The sequence below is a fragment of the Solea senegalensis genome, linkage group LG9 (assembly GCF_019176455.1).
Source record: "Solea senegalensis isolate Sse05_10M linkage group LG9, IFAPA_SoseM_1, whole genome shotgun sequence".
NCBI classification, from domain to species: domain Eukaryota; kingdom Metazoa; phylum Chordata; class Actinopteri; order Pleuronectiformes; family Soleidae; genus Solea; species Solea senegalensis.
This window is the reverse complement of record NC_058029.1, coordinates 10688078-10711273: the sequence shown is the minus strand read 5'-3', so window position 1 is coordinate 10711273 and position 23196 is coordinate 10688078. Positions and strand designations below refer to the sequence as shown.

The 23196-nt window shown below is 41.4% G+C and overlaps 1 protein-coding gene across 1 annotated transcript; it reads right to left on the bottom strand.

The window, feature by feature from the left end:
- Positions 1 to 20783: 20783 nt before the first annotated feature.
- tpbgb (trophoblast glycoprotein b) lies at positions 20784 to 22971 on the bottom strand. Its single transcript, XM_044034957.1, has one exon. The coding sequence runs from the start codon at positions 22479 to 22481 to the stop codon at positions 21342 to 21344; it is 1140 nt and encodes a 379-aa protein (XP_043890892.1). The 5' UTR covers positions 22482 to 22971; the 3' UTR covers positions 20784 to 21341.
- Between the last annotated feature and the right edge of the window lie 225 nt (positions 22972 to 23196).

Below are 23196 nucleotides of genomic sequence, written 5' to 3'. Positions count from 1 at the left end.
TGACCACTCGAAGCTGCTTTACTGCATTAGTGCATTTTCTACCACTCATCTTCCGAATCCATTCACCTGCTGATGGCTGTGTCTTGCCCAAGGACACATTGGCATGTAGACTAGCCGGGAAAAGAAACCCAAAACCTAACAAGAGCTACTGTGCCCCATCTACTAACTAAAACTGTAAAAATCACAAAAAACGTAACAAAAATGACTTTCGAGGGGTTTACCTGTAGTCATTTCACAATAAAACACAAAAATGCACGAATTATGTGACATTTACTCTTAAAGCCAGTGAAATACTGGAAATAATTTTATACTGACCGGTAATCACTGCAACTCCTCACACACAGTAAACTTCACGCTTTGTCTGTGACTTCTGTCCTATTGGAGATAAATGTCCAATAAACCCACACATGTTGTAATATATGGAGTGATCAAGCCCACTGAGTCACAGTATGCATTTCAGAATGGATTTTCCAGGCCTGTACCTTTGCTAATGTGTTTGATATTATTTTCGTATTACACGGGACAGCGATGTGTGAGATTACGACGTTTCCACTGTAGGAAGAATAGAACCCTTTTGGAAGAGGTCAAGCCGTAAAGCATGTCTCATCTCTGAGAGGAAATGAGGCATTAGATTGAGTTGCAGTTTTAGTCACCCAGTCCTAATGGGTCATCTATCCTTAGAGTCTTGGGAGTTCCAGGGAAGGAAGATCACAGAATTTTTGATCTGGTTTTACCAAGTCACTCAAGTAAGAGGAAGGAAATAACACAGAAACATCCTAATAATATTTCTAATATCCATGGTTTCCACAGGATTGCATTGTTTTTTAATTCTTGCAGTAAACTGCATTATCGACAGTTCAATGAAAACCCCGCGAGGAGAAGCTGGGCTCACTGAGGATCTCTGGTTGTCTGAGCTCCGTACCGTTGAAAGCAGAGGGAACTCCTTGAGCCCAAGATGACAAGCCCACACAAGGGAGATGACAGATCCGGTGCAGGGCTGAGTAGACTGAGTAGATCACCAGGGCAGAGACAGAGCAGGCAGGTCAAGGACAGGCAGGGTCGGTACCGGGGAATCAATCCGAATAATGCCGGAGAGACTAGTACTGGTGACATAGAACTGGCACTGAGTGAACAGAGAGGTGAGTTTATGCACAGTTTTTTATTATTATTTTTATTATTATTATTATTATTATTTTTATTTTTAACTTGTGTGCTCTTTAAAAAATAAACTGGTACTTACTGAGTGTGATATGGAACAACTGTAACAAAACCATTTCCTTCGGGATAGTAAAAGTATTCTGAATCTGATTGATTGATTGGTGATCAGAGGCAGCTGAGTGCAACAGGTGGGGAGAGTTGGACTAATGAGCAGGGAGTGGCTGGCAGGGAGGTGAGGAGAGGGAGGGGCTAGTGAGCATAAGTGAATGAGATGACAGAGAGAAGATCACGACAATTCATTGCTTTTACATTGGACCGACCAAACACTTCCAGAGTTTCACACCAAGAGACTGTGTTACTTTTTCATCCTAAAACAGTGTGTATTGTATTTACATGTTCACCGCCTTGTAGAGTATCTCAACATAGTGAGATGGATTGGCAGGGAATCAAGAAAGGATGAATCGTTGTGGCAATAAAACCCCCATTGTTTTCAAAAAAGTAATAATATTAGGAATTACATATAGCACCTTTAAAAATAAATAACATTTGCATGTTGTCTAATTTGTTATCATATTGTCAGTCATATTGATGTCACTTCCAAGATGACCATGTTCTAGTTGAGAAGTTGGAAACAACATAAACGTGAACATATCACGGGCTAGCAATCGTTAGCAATACCCGTCAACAATATGCTCTACATGGTATTTTGTACACAAACACAGCACTGCAGCTTGTCCATGGATACAAATTGAACAGTACTAGTGTATGTGTACGACTGACTAACTTTGAAGTGAATAAAGAAGAAAGAAGTTGTAGAAGACTGTTTAAACTATTAATGTGAGTAACAGCCATCTTGGAATCGAGTGTATTTTGCTCTGATTTTCTGCGTTGGAAATCTGACTTGAGGGGAGTTGAGGGCATGTTTCTTCAACTGGACCTAACTGGACCTCCTCTAAATCTAGCTCAAGACATTGTTGTTTATCCACAGACTGTATTAAAGAAAAGAACAACATAGTGTTCTGGAAAGAAAAGTGAAGTCCAGTAAGTAGGACGAAAGTAGCAGTGTGATTGATACCTAGTATTAGGGTTGCTTACTGTTCCGTAAAATAAGGATTTGTTCCGTATTTGAAAGATAAAAGACGTGTTCCATATTGAACAGATATGGATCGCACTCTCCATTATTTTTGATTTTCAAGTCGGTGTAAAACCATAACAGAAAAATGACAGATTAGTCCATGTAAGATTTATTAATACTTTATAAGAAGTATTATTTATTATTTTTTTGTTGACTGCTATTTTTCTGGATTATGAATTTATGCATGCCATCATGGCTTGATCATCCTCTTTTTTTTTTTCGTTAATAAAAGGTTAACTTATTTATTTTTATTAAACTTATTTTGAAATCTCAGTGAATTCCTTTGTTTTGCGTGTCAGACAATCAGACCCAATCTCAGCCCCTGAGCGACTCCTTTGTCCTGCAAAGTCACTACAGTCCACTAATGAAGATTGTGCGATTTGTATGAGGAAAAATAAAATACACCTCCTGCTGTCAGACCCTCTCCATAGACTAACAGTTTATTATTTTCTTATCAGGGTGTTGGCAACCCATCCTGGTATCATCTAGTATAGGTGCCTTGTTGCTAGGGATTGGAATCAGTCCTATACTGGTCAGAATTACTGGATTGGATATTGGTTGGATACAAAATCTGATACAATCCAAAAATCCCTTAACATATTTGGGCAGTTTATTTCTTCTTTTTGTGAGAACAATATTTGTTACACAGTTGGAGAATTGTGTCTCTGAAATGACTAAGCACAAATGTGTTGTTCAGAGCTTCATAGTTCATAAATTGTCTAAAATGACTGTATTACACTAATATTGGTATCGGTAGATTGTGATATCAGTATCAGACACAACAAAATGGTATCGTTCCATCTCTCCTGCTTGTAGATAATGTCTGTGAATCTTTGAGTATGACTGAAGACATTTTTTTTAATCGTTCGAGAAAAAAGACTTTTTTCCTCTCATAATTTTATGATTTAATTCTCAAAAAATTATGACTTTATTTAATATTTCAACGTTATTCTCTGAAGATAGTTTTTTTTCCTTCAGTTTGGTCCTAATACTATAGATTGGATAGAAGACAAAAATGTGAAAATACAGTCAAGCTCAAGACACTGCTGAGCCATGTACAGCCTCAAATAACCACGAGCATAGCTGTGGATTGTCTCACTGTTATCTCACTACCAAAGTCATTTAGCCTCGGCCTCCAGCTTAATCCCTAATTTGCCCCACCACTCTAACAACCACCCATACCTCCATCTTTCTCCCCTCTAGAATTCTCCCATCTTGTCATTTTAACAAGGCCATGGGGCATATCAGTGGGGCCTTCAGGGGCTCATTAACTTGTACATTGGTCTCAGCAAATCTCAGTGGCTAACTTACAGCCAACCCATGGTGGGCCTTCGAGCAGGTACAGGTCATGGAGTCAGTCTGCTGCTAAAGAAAAAAATGACAAGAGCTGCATCAGCGTGCACAAGGCATCTTCCCACCTCGAATAAGACACACAGGGAGCACTTTTGGAGTATATTGTTCCTGTGACAAGGAACATTTTAGACAGAAAACAGCTTACTGTCATTGAGTGACTAGTCCAGTGTGAAAATACAGTATGGGGGAATAAAACTTGTCAAATAAATCAGCAACATTTCTGTTGTTTACGGTTGCAGAATCCACATCAGCTTTAGGTTTTTCACTCATGATGCAAACCTTTGTGAGTTAGACAGACACAGACCGAGCTGAAAGCTCTTGGTCTGGCAGGTAGGAGACATTTTGAGCTGACAGCTGACACAGGAGATGGAAACCCTGCTGAAAGACGAGTGTAAGTCTTTTGCTTCTGTAGCAGCTTGATATCTCCTTCTGCCCGGGGGAAGATTAATCGGCTGCTACTCCAGAGTCTGAGGATGGAGGAGCTTTTGTTTCACTTTCACGGGGCAAAAAAAACATGCTTATCAGGATGTATTATTGAAAAATAAGCAGTTAACTTTCCTGTTGGTTCTAATCCACACTCCTGGGGAAGACAAATATTGTGTGGGCTCACGTTCTGTTGTAAGACTTTAATTCAACCGGAGCAAAACATTTTACAGATATAAGTTGGGCACAGGGTTCAAAACTCATCATTCAGTTGTCTCCTGTGAACGAGATGTCAGTCATTCCGCTGTGTATGGACGTCCGTACGTGCGGCTGCAGGACATGAAGGATCTAAATGAGGGATGGGATAGAATTGGGAACAGGAAGAGTTGGAGACTGGGATGTTAACAATAGGGCAATCTGTCTGCCCTAAGACGAATGGTCCAATCTACACAGATTCATGTCTGCTCTGCTTTTCTCATGGGTGCATTGACTGCAGCCTTGTTGGACATTTTTTAAAAAATGTGCAGGCACACACAGAGTAATTGATCTTTCCTTGGTGTCATATCAGGCAACAGATAAGCTGCACGTTTCTATTGTTGTGCTAGAACTGGACAGACCAAGACCCTCTATGATAAATATCTTTCCAATTATCAAGAAGCCCAACAACTGCAGTGACCTGAGTGATGTGTTCAAAACGTTCCGGTCATAACAAGAGAAAAGGTTTGTTCAGAGAGCGATGCATGCTTGTATGATAACTCCCGTTCTCTCTGTTTTGGCTCCAGTCTTTTTTCATCCTCAAATTCCTGTATGGCGCTGGTTTATTAAGCCTTGCACATAGTGGTAACGTTTTTTAATGTTTTGCTCAAGCTGAAACCGTGTCTACTATTGCATATTCTGTCTTATTTCTTGGTGCTAATTGGCAGTATCTGCCATCTCTCTGTTGACTTGTGTGCCAAAAATGTCTGAACACAGTACTGTAAGAGTATACAGCCGCGCTAGTGGCTCTGTCGAGTACGATTTAAATGATAACGCTAACACACTAAAGCCGTGGTTCTCAAACTGTGGTGCACGTACCGGCAGCTGTACACGAGCGTCCTCTTGTGGTACTTGGAGGAAAATCAGAAATACTGTTCCACTGTATATACCAGGGTATGTGATCAGAGTGCAGAAGTCAGGAATTTTGATCGCAGTGTGTAGAAAATGAAACAAATAAAATAAAATAATATTAAATTCATTAAGAGGAGGACGAGATAGCAAATTATCTTATTGAATAATAAATAAATCTGCCTCCTGTGGAAAGTCCATAGGTGACTTTGCTCGGCCTATTAAACCACTGTATTTTAACATTGGTGATATGGTTTTACTTCGAGAGCTCAATATTTTCTCAATTGGTATTGGTATAAAAGGTTTGAGAACAACTGCACTGAACTGTAAAATGACTTCAATTTTCAGCATCCTAATGCATATAAGCTGGTTAACATCAGGTAAGGCTGATACAAATGTCATCAGATCTCCAGACATTTTATAAATCAAAAAACTGGACAAATGATAATTTTTCTGACCTGATGATGGCTGGAGATTGAAGTTGGTAACACAAAATGAATGATAGTTTCCCTCAAAGGGAGATGAGTGGCTCTCCTGAAGGGCCCACAAATGTGTTGAAAGGGAAAAAAAAGCCCAAACTGAAACAGTGGGAAAATAAAATAAAAACATTTGTATATATTTATAGGAGTAAAGTTTGTAACATTCTAATATGTGAAATGCATTGCCATGATAGTGGGAAAAAGGTCAAATGTGGATGTGACATGCTCCACGTTGTAGCTTCAAGATAAAGAGTCGGACCTGACCTCCAGAACCCTGCAGCAGCACATCTTTCCTATGATAAACCCAAGAAAGGTAGCAACCTAAAACCAAAATGAATAATAGGTAGAGACATATTCCCAGTGGCCAACGAGGACTGTGTCCACTGTTTCTGTGTTCCAGTTTGTGCGTGCCAAAGACAGGCCTTTTGTCTGTTCCAATATATTTCCCTGGATCTATCTTTAGATGGGATGCATCGCGATGAGAACAAGTCCAGTTTTCTCAATGGCTCCGGGACTGTACACATTAAGAGTCTCTGTGGCATTAATGATTTGTGTTTGAGTTGTGAGATTCGTTTTTTTTTCCTGGAACGTCTTCCAAATGATGAAACTCTGCGCACAGGTCTCTTGGCAGCTTGTTGTGTTTGTCAGAAGCCTTAATTCAGTGGAGAATTCATAGCTGAGACAAAGGGTAAAAGACCCCCTCTATCCCACAGAGGCGACAGGTGGAGGAGAAGATGTACAGTCATCTCATCAGCTTACTTGTCAAAATTCCCCATTCAGTTCTACTGCAGCTCAAGGAATGCATTTTCTTCTGTGTTACCTCAGTTGCAAAGGATTTAAACCATGTTTAAATGTTTTGCTTTTGATTTCTTTCAATTGACACTGTGTCCATGCTTGAACAGGGAAATGTTCCAGCCATCATCGTAGGAAAACGTTCTTGTTGTGATACCAAACACCCCAACACTTCCCTGAGCTATTTCTCAGATCATTGCTTCTCTTTTCACCTCCTTCAAATAATCCCTCAAACACTGAAGAAATAAACTATTCATGCCATAACTTGTGCACAGGGCATGTCTTACTGTATTGTTTTTGTACAGTTCCACAAAGTCTACAAACAAAGTTGTGGAAAGTCGGATGTTAAAACGCCTGTTTCCACCGCCTCTCATCTGAAACAGAGCCCGTCCTCGCGTTGCCTCGGGCTGTGGCTCTGGCGCTGCACTGACTTTAATAGCTGCAGTAACAAAGTTAAGAAATGATTCACTTCAATTTGCCCGAGGCTAGTTCAGTTGTACTGTCCTGCACTACACAATGCTGTAATTGGAGAATGACTCATGGTCGTGATAAGCAGTGTTTAAAGTAATTTTTTACAAAGAAAATATGGAGAGGGTTTTGTTTTCCTGCTTTAATTGCAGTACATATTATTGTTATTATTATTATTATGTAGAGGCATTAACAAGGATGTTTTTAGCAGTGACATTTTTGTAATTACCATATTGGTGCATTTGCATATGTTTGCATAAAATGATCATTTTAACACATTATCCAAAAAAAAGGAAAAAGAAAAGAAAGCAATACTCATAAAGTGGAAGAAATGTGTTCTGACACCCACTAATGTGAAGTAGAAACACAGACTCATTTCACAAGGAAATAGTGTAGTAAAGTACATAATTCTCTTTTTTTGACTCTGATGAGAAGTTTTTAAATCTCATTTTTAACAAAACCTATTTAAAAGAGGCAGAACTATAATTGTAAATGTCAGAATCACGTTATAGTTGTGGACTGCTCTGTATTTGGCCTATGAGAGGAGGATTGTCCAGGCGGAGAAATGACTCTGTGTCCGCCATTGTAGTCCCAAGACTAGTCTCAAGGTCCCTTTTTGAAGGTCCCAAATTTCAATTTTTCAATTCAATTTGATTTTGTATATTCACAACACAAGGTACAAGGTACTCTACATGGTAAGGCAGAAACCTTTACAATGTTATAGAGAGACGAGAAACCCAACAGTTCACACAATGAGCAAATACTAGGGACCATCTGCCTCGCCCGGTTGGGGTGAAAGGAAAAATCGGGGAGCTGGGGGACAGAAAGAGGGGAGAGAAAGGGAAAGAGTGAAGCAACTTATAGAGACAGACGTGTGAGACCAGCAGCAAGATATATAACAGTTGTATCAAGTTCGATTCAGACAAGACAGTTCTGACAGTTATGACATTTCTATCGTACTGCAATGTCATTTATACACGCAGTCGCATAGATGGCAATACTACTACTGCTAATGATAATAATAATAATTGAATCTGGATCTGGAGCCTGCAAGATGAGGACAGAGAGAGAGAGTGAGGACAGGAAGGAAAGACGCAAACTTGGGAGAGAAAGAACAAGGTTAATGACATGTAATTAAGTCATATTCATACCTAGAGTGTGAGACAATGAGTGTGTGAGAGAGTGAGTGTGAGTGCACCACAAAATTTCCCCCAGCAGGTTAAGTCTATAGCAGCAAAACTAAGTGATGGTTCAGGTTTCCCTGAGCCAACTCTCTAGGAAGGTTTCCCAGATATATGCATTCATTTTGGAAGTCTTATACTTATTCATAATCTATAATGTGGAGTAGACAGGAAAAGGAGCTGAAGATGAAGATTCTGAGTTTTTTTCTTGTAAGTGACCTGGATGGACAGGATTATAAAGGAGCGTATATGAGGAACAGCTCAGGTCGAACGGTTTGGAAATAAAGTCAGAGCGGAAAGGACGATGATGAAGGCCACTGACTGACACGATTCATGGATGTTGTGAAGGATATGAGGACAGTTGGTGTAACATAGGAGGATACAGGAGATGGAGGCAGATGATCCACTTTGGTGACCCATAAAAATGAGAAGCTGAAAGAAGATGCATCATCAGCTGTGTTGGAGTTTACTACCATAAAACATTTGTGAGGAGCAGGCTGTAATTAAGTGTGTAGTGTAGCTTTTGTGTGTGAGCCCTCTGTTGTTTTCATACCACTAAATGATGCCTCTCAGTGCTGTCAGCGTCTCCAGCAGTGGATGTTATTACAGCAGCCTCTCTACTTTGATCTTCCCTTGCCTCTGCTTGTTATCCAATCGCTCCGTTATAACTTGAACAGATCCATCATCGCACTACAAAGTTGCTGTGGAGGAGCGCTTGCAGGCCCCGAAGACTCGGCTTGTGCTGCTCATGTTCTCATTGTGTGTGACGAGGTTGCGGCGCTCATAAGAAGCTGTTTCTGAACCGCCTCTGCGCTTACTCTTACTCAGGGAGGGTGACTAACAGGCCAGTAGGGACGATGATGTGATTACAGTAAGTGTGCATGCACAACCCATGAGTTGTCATTAACATTTTACGCTGCTCTTTGTAACACTAGTGTAGCACAGCATTATTGCCTGCAACCCTGCCAACCTTGTTCAGGATCACTGATGATGAGAGAAGGCTGTTAGAAAACTCTGCTAATGGGCACAACGAGGAGGAAGCGTTTCATTTCTCCACAGCAGCTGTCTGCTTGACTCTGTGCACCCGCTCACATGTTCTGATACACACCTCCCCACTCACTCCCTCACTAATTAAAGTTGGAGCGTACCTGGTGTTACCTGGAGGGTTAGATGTTCACCGTAACAGAAAAACAATACAAAGAACTTTTATTTCAGAGGGCAAACAATGCAGAAAACACTGTTGGAAAGGGTGTTGTTATTTGCTATTAATGTTGTTATTTTTAATAATCATTTTAGATTTTACACCGAGTGTACTGCATACGACGCGTTTGCGCAGGCGCACTTTGCATTACTGCAGTTGCAAATATTGCAAGTTGCACGTCAAAGTAAAAGTATGGTTATTACGCCTGTACATCATTTATGTGTTTTTGGCCTCTTTATGGACATTGAGACAAAGACTCAAACGTTTGTTTTACGTGCGCAAAATCTGGTGTTCATGTACAACTACAGTGTTTTTTCCAAAATTAAACTTTTTGGTTTTCATTTTAAATTGCTACTACACTATTTTAGCATGCAGTAAATTGTAAATAACTGCCAGATACTGAAAGTTATACTGGAAAATGGGCAACAGCACTTACTCACAGGACATTTTCTGGTTAAAATAAGAAAAAAAGAAAAAAATGCTTAGGTGTTAAAGGGTTAATGTCAACACTAAAGTAAAAAAACTATTTTTCTTTTCTTAATTCCATATTTAGACATTTGATTGTACTCATATTTTGGTCTTGTTTGTCATTTTCTACAATAATGTCTAAAATAATTACATATAAACCTTCATTTATTGTATGTTTTCACGCATTTATGTCATCCCTCTGTTTTATTTTATAGTGTCATATTTCAGAATGGCACATCCTTGTGTCACCTTTAATGACAGTGGAGTTATCAACACTCCCCCCCACCAGCCCCCTCCACCCCCCAATTAATCGTTTTTACTTAATTAACTTTGGCTGCTGACATTAATTCCGTCACCTCAGCGATGTTCAGAATCTTAAAAGTCTCCGATGAATTACAGGAGGACGTTTATCAGATTTATGGCAACATGATTGTTTTTTGTTTTTTTTTCAATTTGTATCACTGTAGATAAAATAAAATCTACAGTGTAACCTCTTCAGCACGTTTGTTAGTTATCTACTGCTTATCCTCTTGAGGGTTGTGTTGGAAGCTGAAGACAATCCCAGCTGGTTTACAGCACAGATTGAAAATAAAATGCACATTTACAGGACAGGAAGGAAATGATTTCAAATGTAAAAATACCCCCACCACCTGAACACCCACATTTGTTACTGTGAGTAACAGTGAGGTGATCATTAAAGGGACAAGGTGTAGAAATTAGCAGCATTTTATTGGTGAAGTTGCATGTCACACCTCACCCTTCAAGTTTCAATTAGCATCATCATTCATTCATCTTCTACTGCTTTGTCTTGCACATGAGGGTCGCTGGGGGCACTGGAGCCCATTCTAGCTGAGTGTCCAATTTGCCTAATCCCCACGTGTTTTTGGACTGTGGGAGGAAACCGGAGAACCCTGGAGAAAACCCACGCACACACAGGGAGAACATGTAGACTCCGTTTTTCCGAGCAGGTCGTGAAACCGGGTCTCCTTGCTGCAAAAAGGCAAAAATGCTAACCACTACACCACTGTTGTAAAAACATGGTGGTCCAAAATGGCGGCCTCCCTCTGTAGAGCCAATACATGCTCCTGATATAAATATACTCATTTTGGGGTAATGAAAAGCAGTTTCTTCCGTCTCACAATGTAAATGTTTCCAGGGTAAAGGATTATAAATATATGAAATCCGGATGCTTGGGAACTGTCTCAATGCACAGCCAGGGCTGGGTATCACACTTCAGTACTTTTGTGGTGTCGAATATCGGGAATGAAAATGTTGTCTTTCGATGGAAAACTTTGATATACGAGGAGTTAGCGGTATAATCTCAGTCATGAGAAGTGCAGGAAGTTACAGCCAGAGATAGAGCTCATTCCCTGAAGGACAAGACAAGGCTGTTGTGTTATCAGGCACTTATTTATTGCATTAATGTATGTGGAGGAGACAGGACAATTTGATGAGAGCAGTTATTAAGGATGTATTGAAGTCCAGATATAGAAACCATATTTCCATGCATGGTTTCCGTATTTAGAAAAACACCCAGTGCTACGCACAATCCAGTTTTACTAATTACTGTAGTTTTACTTGCTGGTTCCTTGTTCTGGTCAGGCTTGAAGGATCAAGAAGAAGGCGTTAAGGTTTAAAGGCTACTTTGGTTTTGTTACATTTGTATTGTTTAAATTGAAGTAACAGTGACACTTTTATATCTCAGTAGCCCGTGGTGTGAGAACAAACCAGTAATCAAGTGTGTGATTGCAGCACATTCACTGCATGCAAATGCAAAGGCTTGAAAGCAAAGTCGGTCTTGAGGCGGCCAAGAGATGTTTATCAGACGAAATGTGGGTCGAGAGGGTCACACAGCACAACCGGAAGAGACCTGGCTGGAGTCGAGTCTAACATTAACACAGCTGGTTTGCCTTTCATCAGCGTGTTTGCAGTCAAATCAGAGAGACATATGTGGAGGAACAATGCCCCACAGACATCATTCCAGAGCGCTTTTTCAGAGGGCTGTAATTCAGATATTTCTGATTTATGAGGATACATCTCAAATGAATGATTCTTTGACAGAGAGTGCCTCTGAGGCAAAAAAGAAGAAGATGAGGAAAACCTGTCGGCAGAAATTCCACAGTTAATTCATCCATGCAGAGACTCCTCGACATACCTCTGGTCTGGGAGTTGATGCCTATATTTGGCTGCCCACTCATAAACCAAAGGTCCGGTTGTCTGATCATATTTTTTATCCATGTTTATCCTCACATTGTTAAGGGAATTTGCAAAGAGAGTGTGATACATTAATCCGTCTTAAACTCTTTCAGGTTTTTGCACACATCGGTGACTTGCAGAAATTTGGTTTTACCAGGAGAAATCACACTTTCATCTACAAAGGCCTAGTGATGACAATAATCCAGTGGGAAGAGTTTTACCCTTGTGTTTAATCTAATAGAAAGTATGGACTATGTAAGCATAGAGTGGGCAACAAAGGCTAATTGACTTTTTATCCCTCTCATCTCGGATTGGCTCATGCACAGTAACAGGAGAGATCATAATTGCCCAAAGCGTTGGCTTGTGGATGTAATAGAGGTATCGTGAAGTACTATCCGATACGGACTTATGAAGCTCATGTTACACAGCACTTTAGGAATATTGCCTTTCATTTGTGGAGGGGCTGTCTGTCTGAGCCTGTATCTGAAGCCTATTTTGTTATTCTCCAGCACTGCTGCCAGACTACTTTGCTGGCATGGCGGCTCAACTCATTTCATACAGAGAATAGAAAATGACAAGATGGAGTGCAAGAGGGCAGAACGACACACTTGACAACTGGGGGCCTGAGATTGTAACTGGAGACACGCGAATGCATTTCCACGTTCACTGAGGCTCTGGTGAGAGAGGCCACCGTCTGAGGTCTTGGATGTTATACACATGTATGGTTTGGAGAGCTGACAAAATAGGGAGCCGTGAAACTGACATAATTTGGCAGCGAGAGATCAGAATGATCATTTAGCTCACAGTCCAAAAACATGCTGACTTGGGGACTCGGCAAATTGGACACTCTAAATTGACCATAGTAGGTGTATGTGTCCCTGCGATGGACTGACGTCCTGTCCAGTGTGTAGCCTGCACTTCGTCCTATGTCAGCTGAGATTGGCACAGCGACCCCCAGCGACCCTCATGTGGAGGTTAAAGCGGTAGAAGACGAATGGATGGATGGATTTCTGACAATTTTCCGTTTCAATTAGAGGAAGAGGAGGAGTAAAAGCAACAAACAATGGCATTAAAAGACATAGTAATTGAATAGAAACCTTAGAATCATAGCAGTTATGAATGATCGGAATCTAACATATGACATTGAAACTTAAAGGTGTAAAATGTAAAGTAGAATATAGTTCTATAAAACTGTTGCAGCTGGTAGTTGGGAGGTTCACAATCATTTTTCTAACAAGTCCAAAGAGAGGAAGGTCTTCATACTACGTCTCATCAGCTGCGGCTCCGTAACAAGGCCGGGTTTTATTGTTTCCGTGCTTTTACGGGAACATCCCCTTGGAGAGCATAATCCAGACTAAATAATATGTGAGATCTGCTGTGAAATAAAGAGAGGAAGGATGCATGTGAAGGAATGAGGGGGGTCATTGGACCCGCTCTGCCGTGTGTGGGGATTTATGAAAAACACTATCATTTCAGGCAAAGGAACAAATTCCTCCAGTTAGAGCCGTACCCTTGTGTCCACTTTAGCACCTTTTGTACGAACAGATTAATGGAAAGTGGATGGGTTTAGTATTCTGTGTGGACCTTGTTATGCTGTTTCTACAAGGCCTGCTGAGTTTTCTAATTTGGATGAATATAAAGTATATGTTTTGTTTTTCGTTTTTTTGGGGTTTTTTTTAAATGGAGGCACCAAATGACCTTGTAAAGCAGCGTCGCCTTGCGGCTGTGCTGCTGAGGTCATTACTCATCATGACACCTTCCGTCCGTCTACATCGTATAACCAAAGTGTTTAATACAGTTCCCTGCTGACGGTGTGACCACACAAAACATCAGCAAAGAGGACTACAGGCACTGCTGTAAATATGCGTCGCTATGGATATAAGTTAACATGGATGCTAAGTCTGTTAGCATGGAGTGTAAAGTGTCTTTTGGGGATTTACTGAAACAAAAATTTACCTCACTGCATTGCCCTTTTCGCGACGCACTTTTCTTTGCTGCATAGGTTTTATTTTTAGCACATTAGGCCCTGATGTCTTCCTTAAAGGGAGATCATTAAGACAGTATCATAAACACTGACATTAAAGGAAGAGTTTGGGGAATTGGTTTATTTACTTCTTGACAGTTATATGCTTACATACTGTGTCTAAAAATAACGCTACAGCTTGGAGGTGGTTAACTTTGCATCCAGCTTGGCTATCAACAACTTTGAAGAACAATCATTGTCTCAATAATTCAGATCCTGACAAGTCATTGTTTTATGAGGAAGTTATGGACTGGAATATTTCTTAGATTAGTGCAGCAGTGGCCTCCTTAATTTAGTCCCGTCATCGCTGTATGTTCAGTTAACCAGTGGATAAGTATCCTCCTGTCTAAATAGCAAATGTTTTTTTTTTGTTTTTTTTTAAAGAATTTAAGCCAAGTATGTCAAATGTGAGAAAAGTTTGCCTAAACAAATGTTATGGAAGTTCAAACTTCTATTTGTTAACAGGAGCTTGAAGGAATCCTCCTGTATTTTGCCTCACAGGCTCTTCAAAGGTCAAGTGTTAACTATGAACTTATGTTTTTGAGTAAATATGAACAGTACTGTTCAGTGACAGTGGGGGAATCTCCATCTGCTCATGACAGTCTTGTGATGGATCTGATGGATCACTTTCTAAGTGGACCTCTTTACTGGGTCGGTGTTAACCTTCGAAAGACATAACAATAATATAACAAAGAGCTTGGTATCTTTATAACAACAAACGAAAAGGAGGAAATGATCCAATATCAAATGAGAAAAGTGCCACGTCCAGTTTAATCTTCACATCAGTACACATGACAATATCTAATTAACATTTCACAGTTGATACAAGAGGGATAAAACAATATCAACGGCCTATGTCATTTATTGCAAAAACACGAAATGTCAAATATGGCACATATGCATTTTGATCATAAATAACGTCAACACAGAAATGGAGGAAGTAATAAAATATAAACACGCATGGTCTTGTATTTACATCTCTTTAAAACAAGTGTTGATAATACACCCATTACTTGTTATGATTGTGGCGCTGCATCTGATTGAATGCCTGTAAACACCCAGGGTTCGCAGCCTGACTAATTAAGTGTTTAAATAATCTGCGTTCAAGCAGTGGGATTAGAGCCAAAATGGCAACTGTGCGACGTGTTGGTCGACTCAAAGCTGTGTGGATGTAATTTTGACCCAGTGTAAACACGAAGATACCAGAGGAGTGACATGTTTCCATGAGCTCAGGGTTGAAGGTGGAGCAGAGAAGCAGTTACTCTAACAACTTGGCAGTTTCCCCTTTCTCTTCTACACAAACACCACATATCATCTTGATGGAGCGCCGCATTGTTCGGATAGTGAAAGCCGCTGTAAAACCGTCACGCTTTTTGTGCAAGAGCACAGACAAAGTGAGCTCCGTGGCTCATCCCAGAATTCAGATGCCCTTGTCCACAAATGAGTCTCTCCTGGTTTTTAAATGCCACTGAAAGTCTGTCTTTGTCTCCCGTGTTACAGGCCTTGCCACGTTTTTAAGTGTGAGCTCGTATAAGAAGGGGAAACACCGCACTTCCTTCTGGGACTGGCTCATTGATCCGCTGAGAAATCAATGCAAATCTCAACACACGTGTGTTCGATTGGTTGTTAGCTGTTGTGTGTGCTGTGAGGAAACATTAACCATCTCCTATGTACGAGCAAAGACTGGCTTGTAAGACATGAAAACCTGCGGGATTCAGGTCTCTAGTGTAGACATCCTAAAGTGAGGGTCCTTCAAGATCACTAAATCGACATGTGTCATTACTGGGGAACCGTATGAGAGTGTAATGGTCTGTATTTGTATATCGCTCTTTTCCAGTCTTGATGAGGAAGTCGAAAATGCTTGACATCAACAGTGTTGCCATTCACCCATTCACACCCAATTTACTCATTTACTCATGCGTGCGCCCTGCTATCTACAGTCATAGTAAAGTGTGACCAACAGTTTGAATCATACACATATCTTCCTCCACTTCCTTGGCTGTGAAATCCTCTCCTTCATTGCCCACAGAAATAGAGTCTTTGTCCTCCTCAGTGTTTCTGATACAACACTGGAAACTGAAACATTTGGGAGAATCTAAACGCCCTTTTTTTCATTTTGGGATGTAGCAGGAAGCGTTGGTGGTCCAGTTGAAGGAAGCATTTGCAGTAAATCATGCCTAAAGCTGACCTTTGGATAGAGATAATGTGGGTTATATTTAATATGACAAAAAGCCCATTTATCCATGTTCAGGATTTATTTTACATATTAAATGGCATCCTGTTTTTTCATGCGTTTTACTACACAAAACCAGACATGAAAAAGCTTTGTGGTGACAATAATCGGAAGTCCAGTTTTAGTATGTACAAGAGCATGTGATCGGTCTACAATTATGAAATCCGTTAAACATCGGAGAGTTTTTGGAGGGAAATCTTATGCAAATGACAAATGACGTATTTTTCGAATCATTAAATCTATTCTGTAAAGGTCGCTCAGGAAAGGTCCGTATATTATTAACATTTTACACCCTCAACTTCCAAGCAGTACGTCAACATTCCGTTAAAAAACAAACAAGTGACCTCGGACGACCCTCTACGCGCAAAGGTCATTCTCAGTATGTGTTTTGATATTTTACATGTATCATGCCGCCTTGCTTTGTGTTTATTATTTTGAGTCAAACTGGCAGATTTCGTGTCTTCTCGGCTGTGTCTTTGCCTCCTCATCCCCGCGTTCGCTCAGTATCTGTCCCACGAGCACATGTGGCAGATTCTGCATGACCGCTCTCACTCAGAGAGGCAGTGGTGCTGTCAGCTCAGATCTGTCTTCGTTGCAGATAAGCCTGTTCATTAAGTCCAACACGGCTCAACAGGAGGTGAGCTACAACGACGCGCTCATGTTCGGCAATCATAAATCCACATTAGAGAGGACAAGGCATCTCGTGTGGCGGGACGTTGCCGCGTTGGTGGTTGAGGTGGTGATAACAAATGGATACGGATATATATACGGCGTATACAGATAAAACGCTGACATAGCCACTGTATCCTAGAGATCGGCAGAAACGATGGCACAGTCTATGAAGCATGGCCCGTATGACTGCCATTTACATAGCCTGATTCTCTTTCTCAGGGAAAGGTCAGTGGCTGGGGCAGCTTGCCAGGTGTTTGTAGAGCAGCAGACCAGTACAGTGTGGTGAATGTAATTACGGCACTCTGGCAGTCTGATAACCTGCCAGTCTCTGTCTCTCAGCACCAGGAAAGTGCAGCAGAATATGAAATGAATATCTACAAACACGGTTGTGAGCAGGGAGCAGTGTGTGTGTGTGTGTGTGTGCAGTGCACCGGGGTACAGCCTTTTGATGTCCCGTTTATGCCAAAGTAAGAGACACACGCAAGACCTTGCTCTGTGGAAAATTCCATTCCAAAGTTGAGCCGGAGCCGGCGGTGTCCTGGTAGTCGGGTTTCAGTTTTGAGGAAGCTTCTCCATCTTGTTTGTATCTTTATTTACTGGTCTCGTCTAACCATCATGTTTATGAATGATAGCAGCAGGGAAGGCTTTTCTTTCTACAGTCTATCCTGAAGGTGGCGCTTTACCCAAGAGTGTATGCACAGCTTTAAAGGCTCCAGTCATTTAAAAAAAAAGTCTCCCAGGTGCAATCAAAACCATACATTGGTATTTTGTTTTTAGACAATTCCTATCATCTCTGTTTTGTTAAAGTAATTCAGTCATTTATAATGTTCTTTATTTGGCATCCTTTGATTGATTGTTCAGCAATGCATCCCTTTTATCATTTCATCTAGTAAAGCACATTGGAAAAGTGCTATATAAATCATTTTTTATAATTATTTCAATCAAAGATTGTACATGGACATGGTGTGATATATCTGGTTGAGACTAAGATAAGGCTCAGCTGACTGTGATTTTAATGCTATACTAACCATTAGTGTTTTTCCCAGCATTGTGACAAATACCAAGAGTGTAATTTTAAATTTGCGTAACTTTTATTTGAACAGAGACACCTATCAATTAAAGTTAGGATAACATTAGTGAGCAAAAACTCTTCCTGTGAAAATTAAGCTTGACTCGTAAAAGTCTGAACCTACCCCTTTAAACCTATATAAAAAAGCCAAGTCATTCATAATCTGTCAAATCAATTTCATAAAGATCACTTATTTAAAGCAAGCATCAATTTTTTTAATCAGTTTTTCCCAGTTTACTCTTATGTCATTTTAGTTTTATTAGTCAATTTCAATGTCATGGCCTTTTTTGTTTTGCCTTTAGGATTTGTGTGGACCCCAGAAGGAGTAGCTGAGGATTCCTCATGAACAATAAACAATACACATAAAGTTTTTTATTTATTTATTTACCTTCAGGTGAGGGACTGTTCAGACAAGGGAGTCTATAGAATAAAAACTATATTCCTGTTCTGTAGGTTCTCCGTTCGGCCTAGCTCGAGTCTCGGAGGGAAAGATAGAACAACAGAGTGCAACAAACTCTGTTGACTGTCTGATTCCCAGAGCTCCCAGTAGCTGCAATAAAATATCTGTTGAGGAACAAGAACAAATATGTCGCGCTCATGTGGTGGCAATGAGCTTTAGGCTTTAATACAGACAAGAGAGGGTCCAGGGAGCTGAGCACAGAGACATGCCGCTGCCTCACTGGACCTCGGCTGATGCCATAAGTCAAAGACTGGCTATTTAGACGTCAGAGCTGTTTGGAGACTAGTGTTAACAAGCACAAAGGGGCCACTGGGTGAGCCAGAGAAGGTGTGGTGGTGCTTTGAGAACGAAGAACAGTCTCTTCACTCATCTGTTTTTTTTTTTCCTCTTCCTCTTTTCACTCTTTCCTAAGTTTTTCCCCCCTTCACTGTAATTACACTGGCTCTGTTAAGCACAGCTTGAGGAGTGGCCCAGCAAAAATGAATATGAATATATGAATCTGCAGTGTGTGTGCGCGCATGCGCTTGCATTTGTTACCTCTTTAGGACAGTTAAGGTTAGGTATGAACTGCTTAAGGGAAGGTGAGGGATAAGGCTTTGTTTAAGCTGTCCAAATAACTGTAAGTCACTATGATGTCCTAAAAAAAATAGCTGTGCAAACCAGTGTGTGCGTGTGTGTGAGGAATAAGACATTGGTCTCTGTGGAAACATGAGGTTGTAAGCAGCCTGCACCTGCATATCCCTCCTGGGACAGGAGCGGTGAGGAGAGAGATTTCTGGGGAATTATAAGTGTGAAGTGAGGCCATCCATTTTAAAAGTCAACCTGCAACAATTACAAATTGAGGGAACAAGTGCCTGTTACTAACAGTCTTTTAGCTTTAACTTAATTTAGCCGGCTAAAATGTGCAAATCAAATCACTAAGGAAAGATGTGATCATCATAATAAGACCTTGAGCAACACACCTTGAAGCCAATTAGGGAAAGAAACCTATTAAAAGTGCAGCAATATTACAGACATCTCCCGTTATAGAACACATGCCTTGGAGAAAAGGAGATTTTCAGGTGGTAAGTGTAAGACTGAAGTTGTGACAGCACGGCTTTGGTCCACAGAGGCAGTTGCGCAGCTGCTGTGTTTGTCAGGAGAGCATTAACACCAGCCAGAGCATCAGACCAGAACAGATAGTGTTACACATCGCTTCCCTTTCTGATGCCAAACTGGGCATAATCAGACACCTCCAGAAATGTGTCTGATTATGGCAGAATTACAGCAGCTGCAGCTGGCTAAAAAAATAATGAACACACATTTCGTACTGAAATACAAAGAAGTGTCAGATATGAAGACGGGCCTCATCGCAGCTGAGATTCAGGCCTGACAAAAACAAACAAACAGGGAAACAAATCTGGGCATGAGCCACGCAGTTGTACTACAAATTACAAGTAGCTACAGGCTGTGTGAGACTAGTTGTTAAGGCGTGTCGCGTGTGCGAGGGAGTGGAAATCTGTATCTCTGGATGTTCTTCAAACAGCCGAGGGAGGACACAGTCATTGTTTTGCGCGGGATTTCATTAATTTAGACTGCGAGGTGGCAACATGCACGCTATAGTCTTCAAAAGAATACATTCCTTATTAATGATTAATCTATACCATACTGGAAAAGAGGAAAAATAACAACTGACAAATATAAACAGTAATCGTGAAACACTTTTATCCCCCACAAAAAAACAGGGCGACATAAAAAAGCCAAGACGCTTAAGCTCATTTCCATAAAACCTCTGCGTGCCCCATGAGAATCTTGGGTTCAGTTCGCCTTCATTTGCATGTGCCATGAAACAGCGTGTACCGTCTAAAATGTTTTATTTTTGCAGCTACTCACCGAAGTCTCTGGGCACATGTCAGGCCTGCCCTACGCCTACATTATTTGGGCGGGGGAATTTCCTGTGCAGTCTGGGATGTTTATCAGATTCTCAGCAGGAAGCAAATTGGACGAGCGATAACAGCTGGTGATGATCATTACCTTTAGACCTGCAGATACAGTACACGCTCATTTAAATTCAGACAGCACGGCCTCTTTTCAACTTCTTAATCTAACTTCATTTTATTCCTGCCGCAACTCGCTCAAACGGCACCTGCCCCGTCGCAGCTGAGACACTTTGGATGTAAGCGGCACAGCAGAGGTGCAGACGTTTCACACATTGTTTAACATGCCGACAGCTGAAGTGAGGTTTAGTGTTTGTCATGTGTTTGAGGAATTAGTGCATGTGTGTATATATATATATATATATATATATATATATATATATATATATATGTGTGTGTGTGAGGCCTTTGAATTGTCAGTCTTGAGATTAAAAGCTCTTAGCCGAGATGGATATCATCAATCCAGGCGCATTTTATTTGAACTGAATATCTTGACAGAAAAAGGGAGCTATCACATCCACCGACTAAATCCACAAACTATGCAATGTGCACTATAATCGTCCAAAAATGAATGGCATACTTAAATCACAAAATTCACATAATCAAATGAACAAACTTATAAACAAGCAGCATAGCATTTCTCTGCAGCAGAGTCAACAGGAGAAGGATGCAATGTTTTTCCCAGGTATCCTTTCACTTCAAAGTCAATGCACTCTGTCCATTTATCCTTCAGGAAAAGTAAAAATAGAAATGATCACTCTTTTTGAAACCCTCCGGCATGAATCACTGTCCGTGAAATGTTACACGGAGGAAATGCAGTTGACGACACAGCTTCCTTGAAGACATGCAGCCGTGGCTGTATGGAGGTTTGCGAGATTAAGAGTCAGGACAATCTGAATAGCATCATGGGGGTAAATGGGAAAGGAGAGGAAGATGCTCATGCAAATGTCGATAGTTTAAGTCGTTTTAAGTCTCAATGCAGGGCTCCCAGACCATGTCCCATCTTGGATCTACACGTCCGAATTGATGCTCAAGTTGGCCAAACGTGGGTCAGAGTTTATCTCATACCTGTAATGGTACCCCTCCATGTGGTCCCTACAAGCATCCCGGATGTTGTACATCCAACGCTTGATGCCTTTTCTGTTCAGGTAGAGCACCAGCAGGAATATGAGGCCAATCAGTGCCAGCACCAGCCCCAAGAAAACATAAGACGTCTCCAGAACGCCCTCCATGTCCCCCGAACACTTCAGCTTTGATGGCTCCACCTGCAGGAGCCGTCGTCTCCTCAGGGCTTCGGGGTCTGTGCAGGTCAGATTGTGCACGTCAACGACCTGAGAGGAATTTTTCAACCACATCAGCATGTCCTCGATGATGCAGTCGCAGCGCCAGGGGTTCCCTGCCAGCCAGATGCGGAGACCAGGCTTCAGGTCGAACTCTGCCAGGGCAGTGGTTGACAGATACTTAAGACTGTTGTCCCTCAGGTCAAGGTCATGCAGTGGAGGCACCTTCAGTGTCCCGTTCTGAATGGAGATGATGGAGCTGTTCTGCAGGCTTAGGTTGACCAGGTTGGAGAGGCTCCTGAATGTGTCCTCTGGAAGAATCAGGAAGTTGTTGTTGGACAGATCCAAGACTTTCAGCATGAGGAGCTTCCCACTCTGCAGGACATTTAGGACCACCTCTACGGAGGAATTATCGTGGAAAGACTTACTGAGGTTCAGCATCTGAAGTTTATTGTCATCAGGGAAAGCTCTGTCGCTGAAAGCCTGGAATTTGTTGTTGCTCAGGTCCAGTCGCACTAGGTTTGGCAAGTTGTCAAATACCATTTCTCCCACAGACTCCAACTCATTCCCGCTGAGATAGAGGTCGGTTAACATTTCCAGGCTGTTTGGAAAAGAGTCCACAGTAAGGCGGGATATGTTGTTCCCCGTGACAAACAGAATTTTGGTATTGCTCGGTAGAGAACGCGGGATATTGTCTAAGTCCTGGTTTTGGCATTTTACAGTTTGTGAAGAGCACAGGCATCTGTCCGGACAACCGTGGCAGGACAGGACGACTAGGAGGAGAACAAGTAAACGCATAATACCCGACTTGAGCGCTCCACTCCGGGTTTCTACGCTTTCACATCCGCACGACTCTCTCAAGGAGCGCATCTTGGATTTTACAAATCAGTCTGCGCAGAGCGTGCGTAAAGATCCAGCTCAGTTATTACCGCCTCGCGGAAAGTTTTCCAACTGTGTATGTGTGTGTGTGTGTGCCACCTTAATCCTCCCGAAAACTGCTCCCACTTGCAGCCAAGGCTCCATATATGAACTACCCCCACACCATTCTTGCTTAGTCTACATGTCCACGAGGATGAAGGTGGAAGTGGGGAAACGTGCAAACTTCTCGGATAAAAAACAATATACTCCACGTTTCTTTTCCAAACCTCAGGTTTTAAGGGAAGAAATGCGGCTTTATTCTTCTCCAGCTGGGGGAAAACAGTCGAGTTCTTTGAAGAAGTGTAGTACCGGCGGGTAACTTGCTCGGGTTACTGTTTCCAAAACACACAGCCCACTTCACAGTCTCCCGAAGGTTCCTCCTGTTTCATGTGCACTTCCAGAATGCTGCTATCTCTACTCTGTGTGTGTGTGTGTGTGTGTGGAGAAAGAGAGCGAGAGAGAGAGAGAGCAGCAAACCATTGGTAGGTGGGATCATACCATCATTCAAGAAAATGGAGGGGTGACCAGAAAACTCAGGTTTATTTGAGACCAATTATAATTTTCACTGTCAAATATCCACATAATCTGATCAAACCATTACAGAGAAACAATCAAATAAAATGTTGTATTAAGTATGTTTAATAAAACAGGACACTCACACATCTGA

What these genes read in the sequence shown, in the direction of transcription:
- tpbgb (XM_044034957.1), bottom strand. Translation starts at nt 22,481, where the DNA reads ATGCGCTCCTTGAGAGAGTCGTGCGGATGTGAAAGCGTAGAAACCCGG.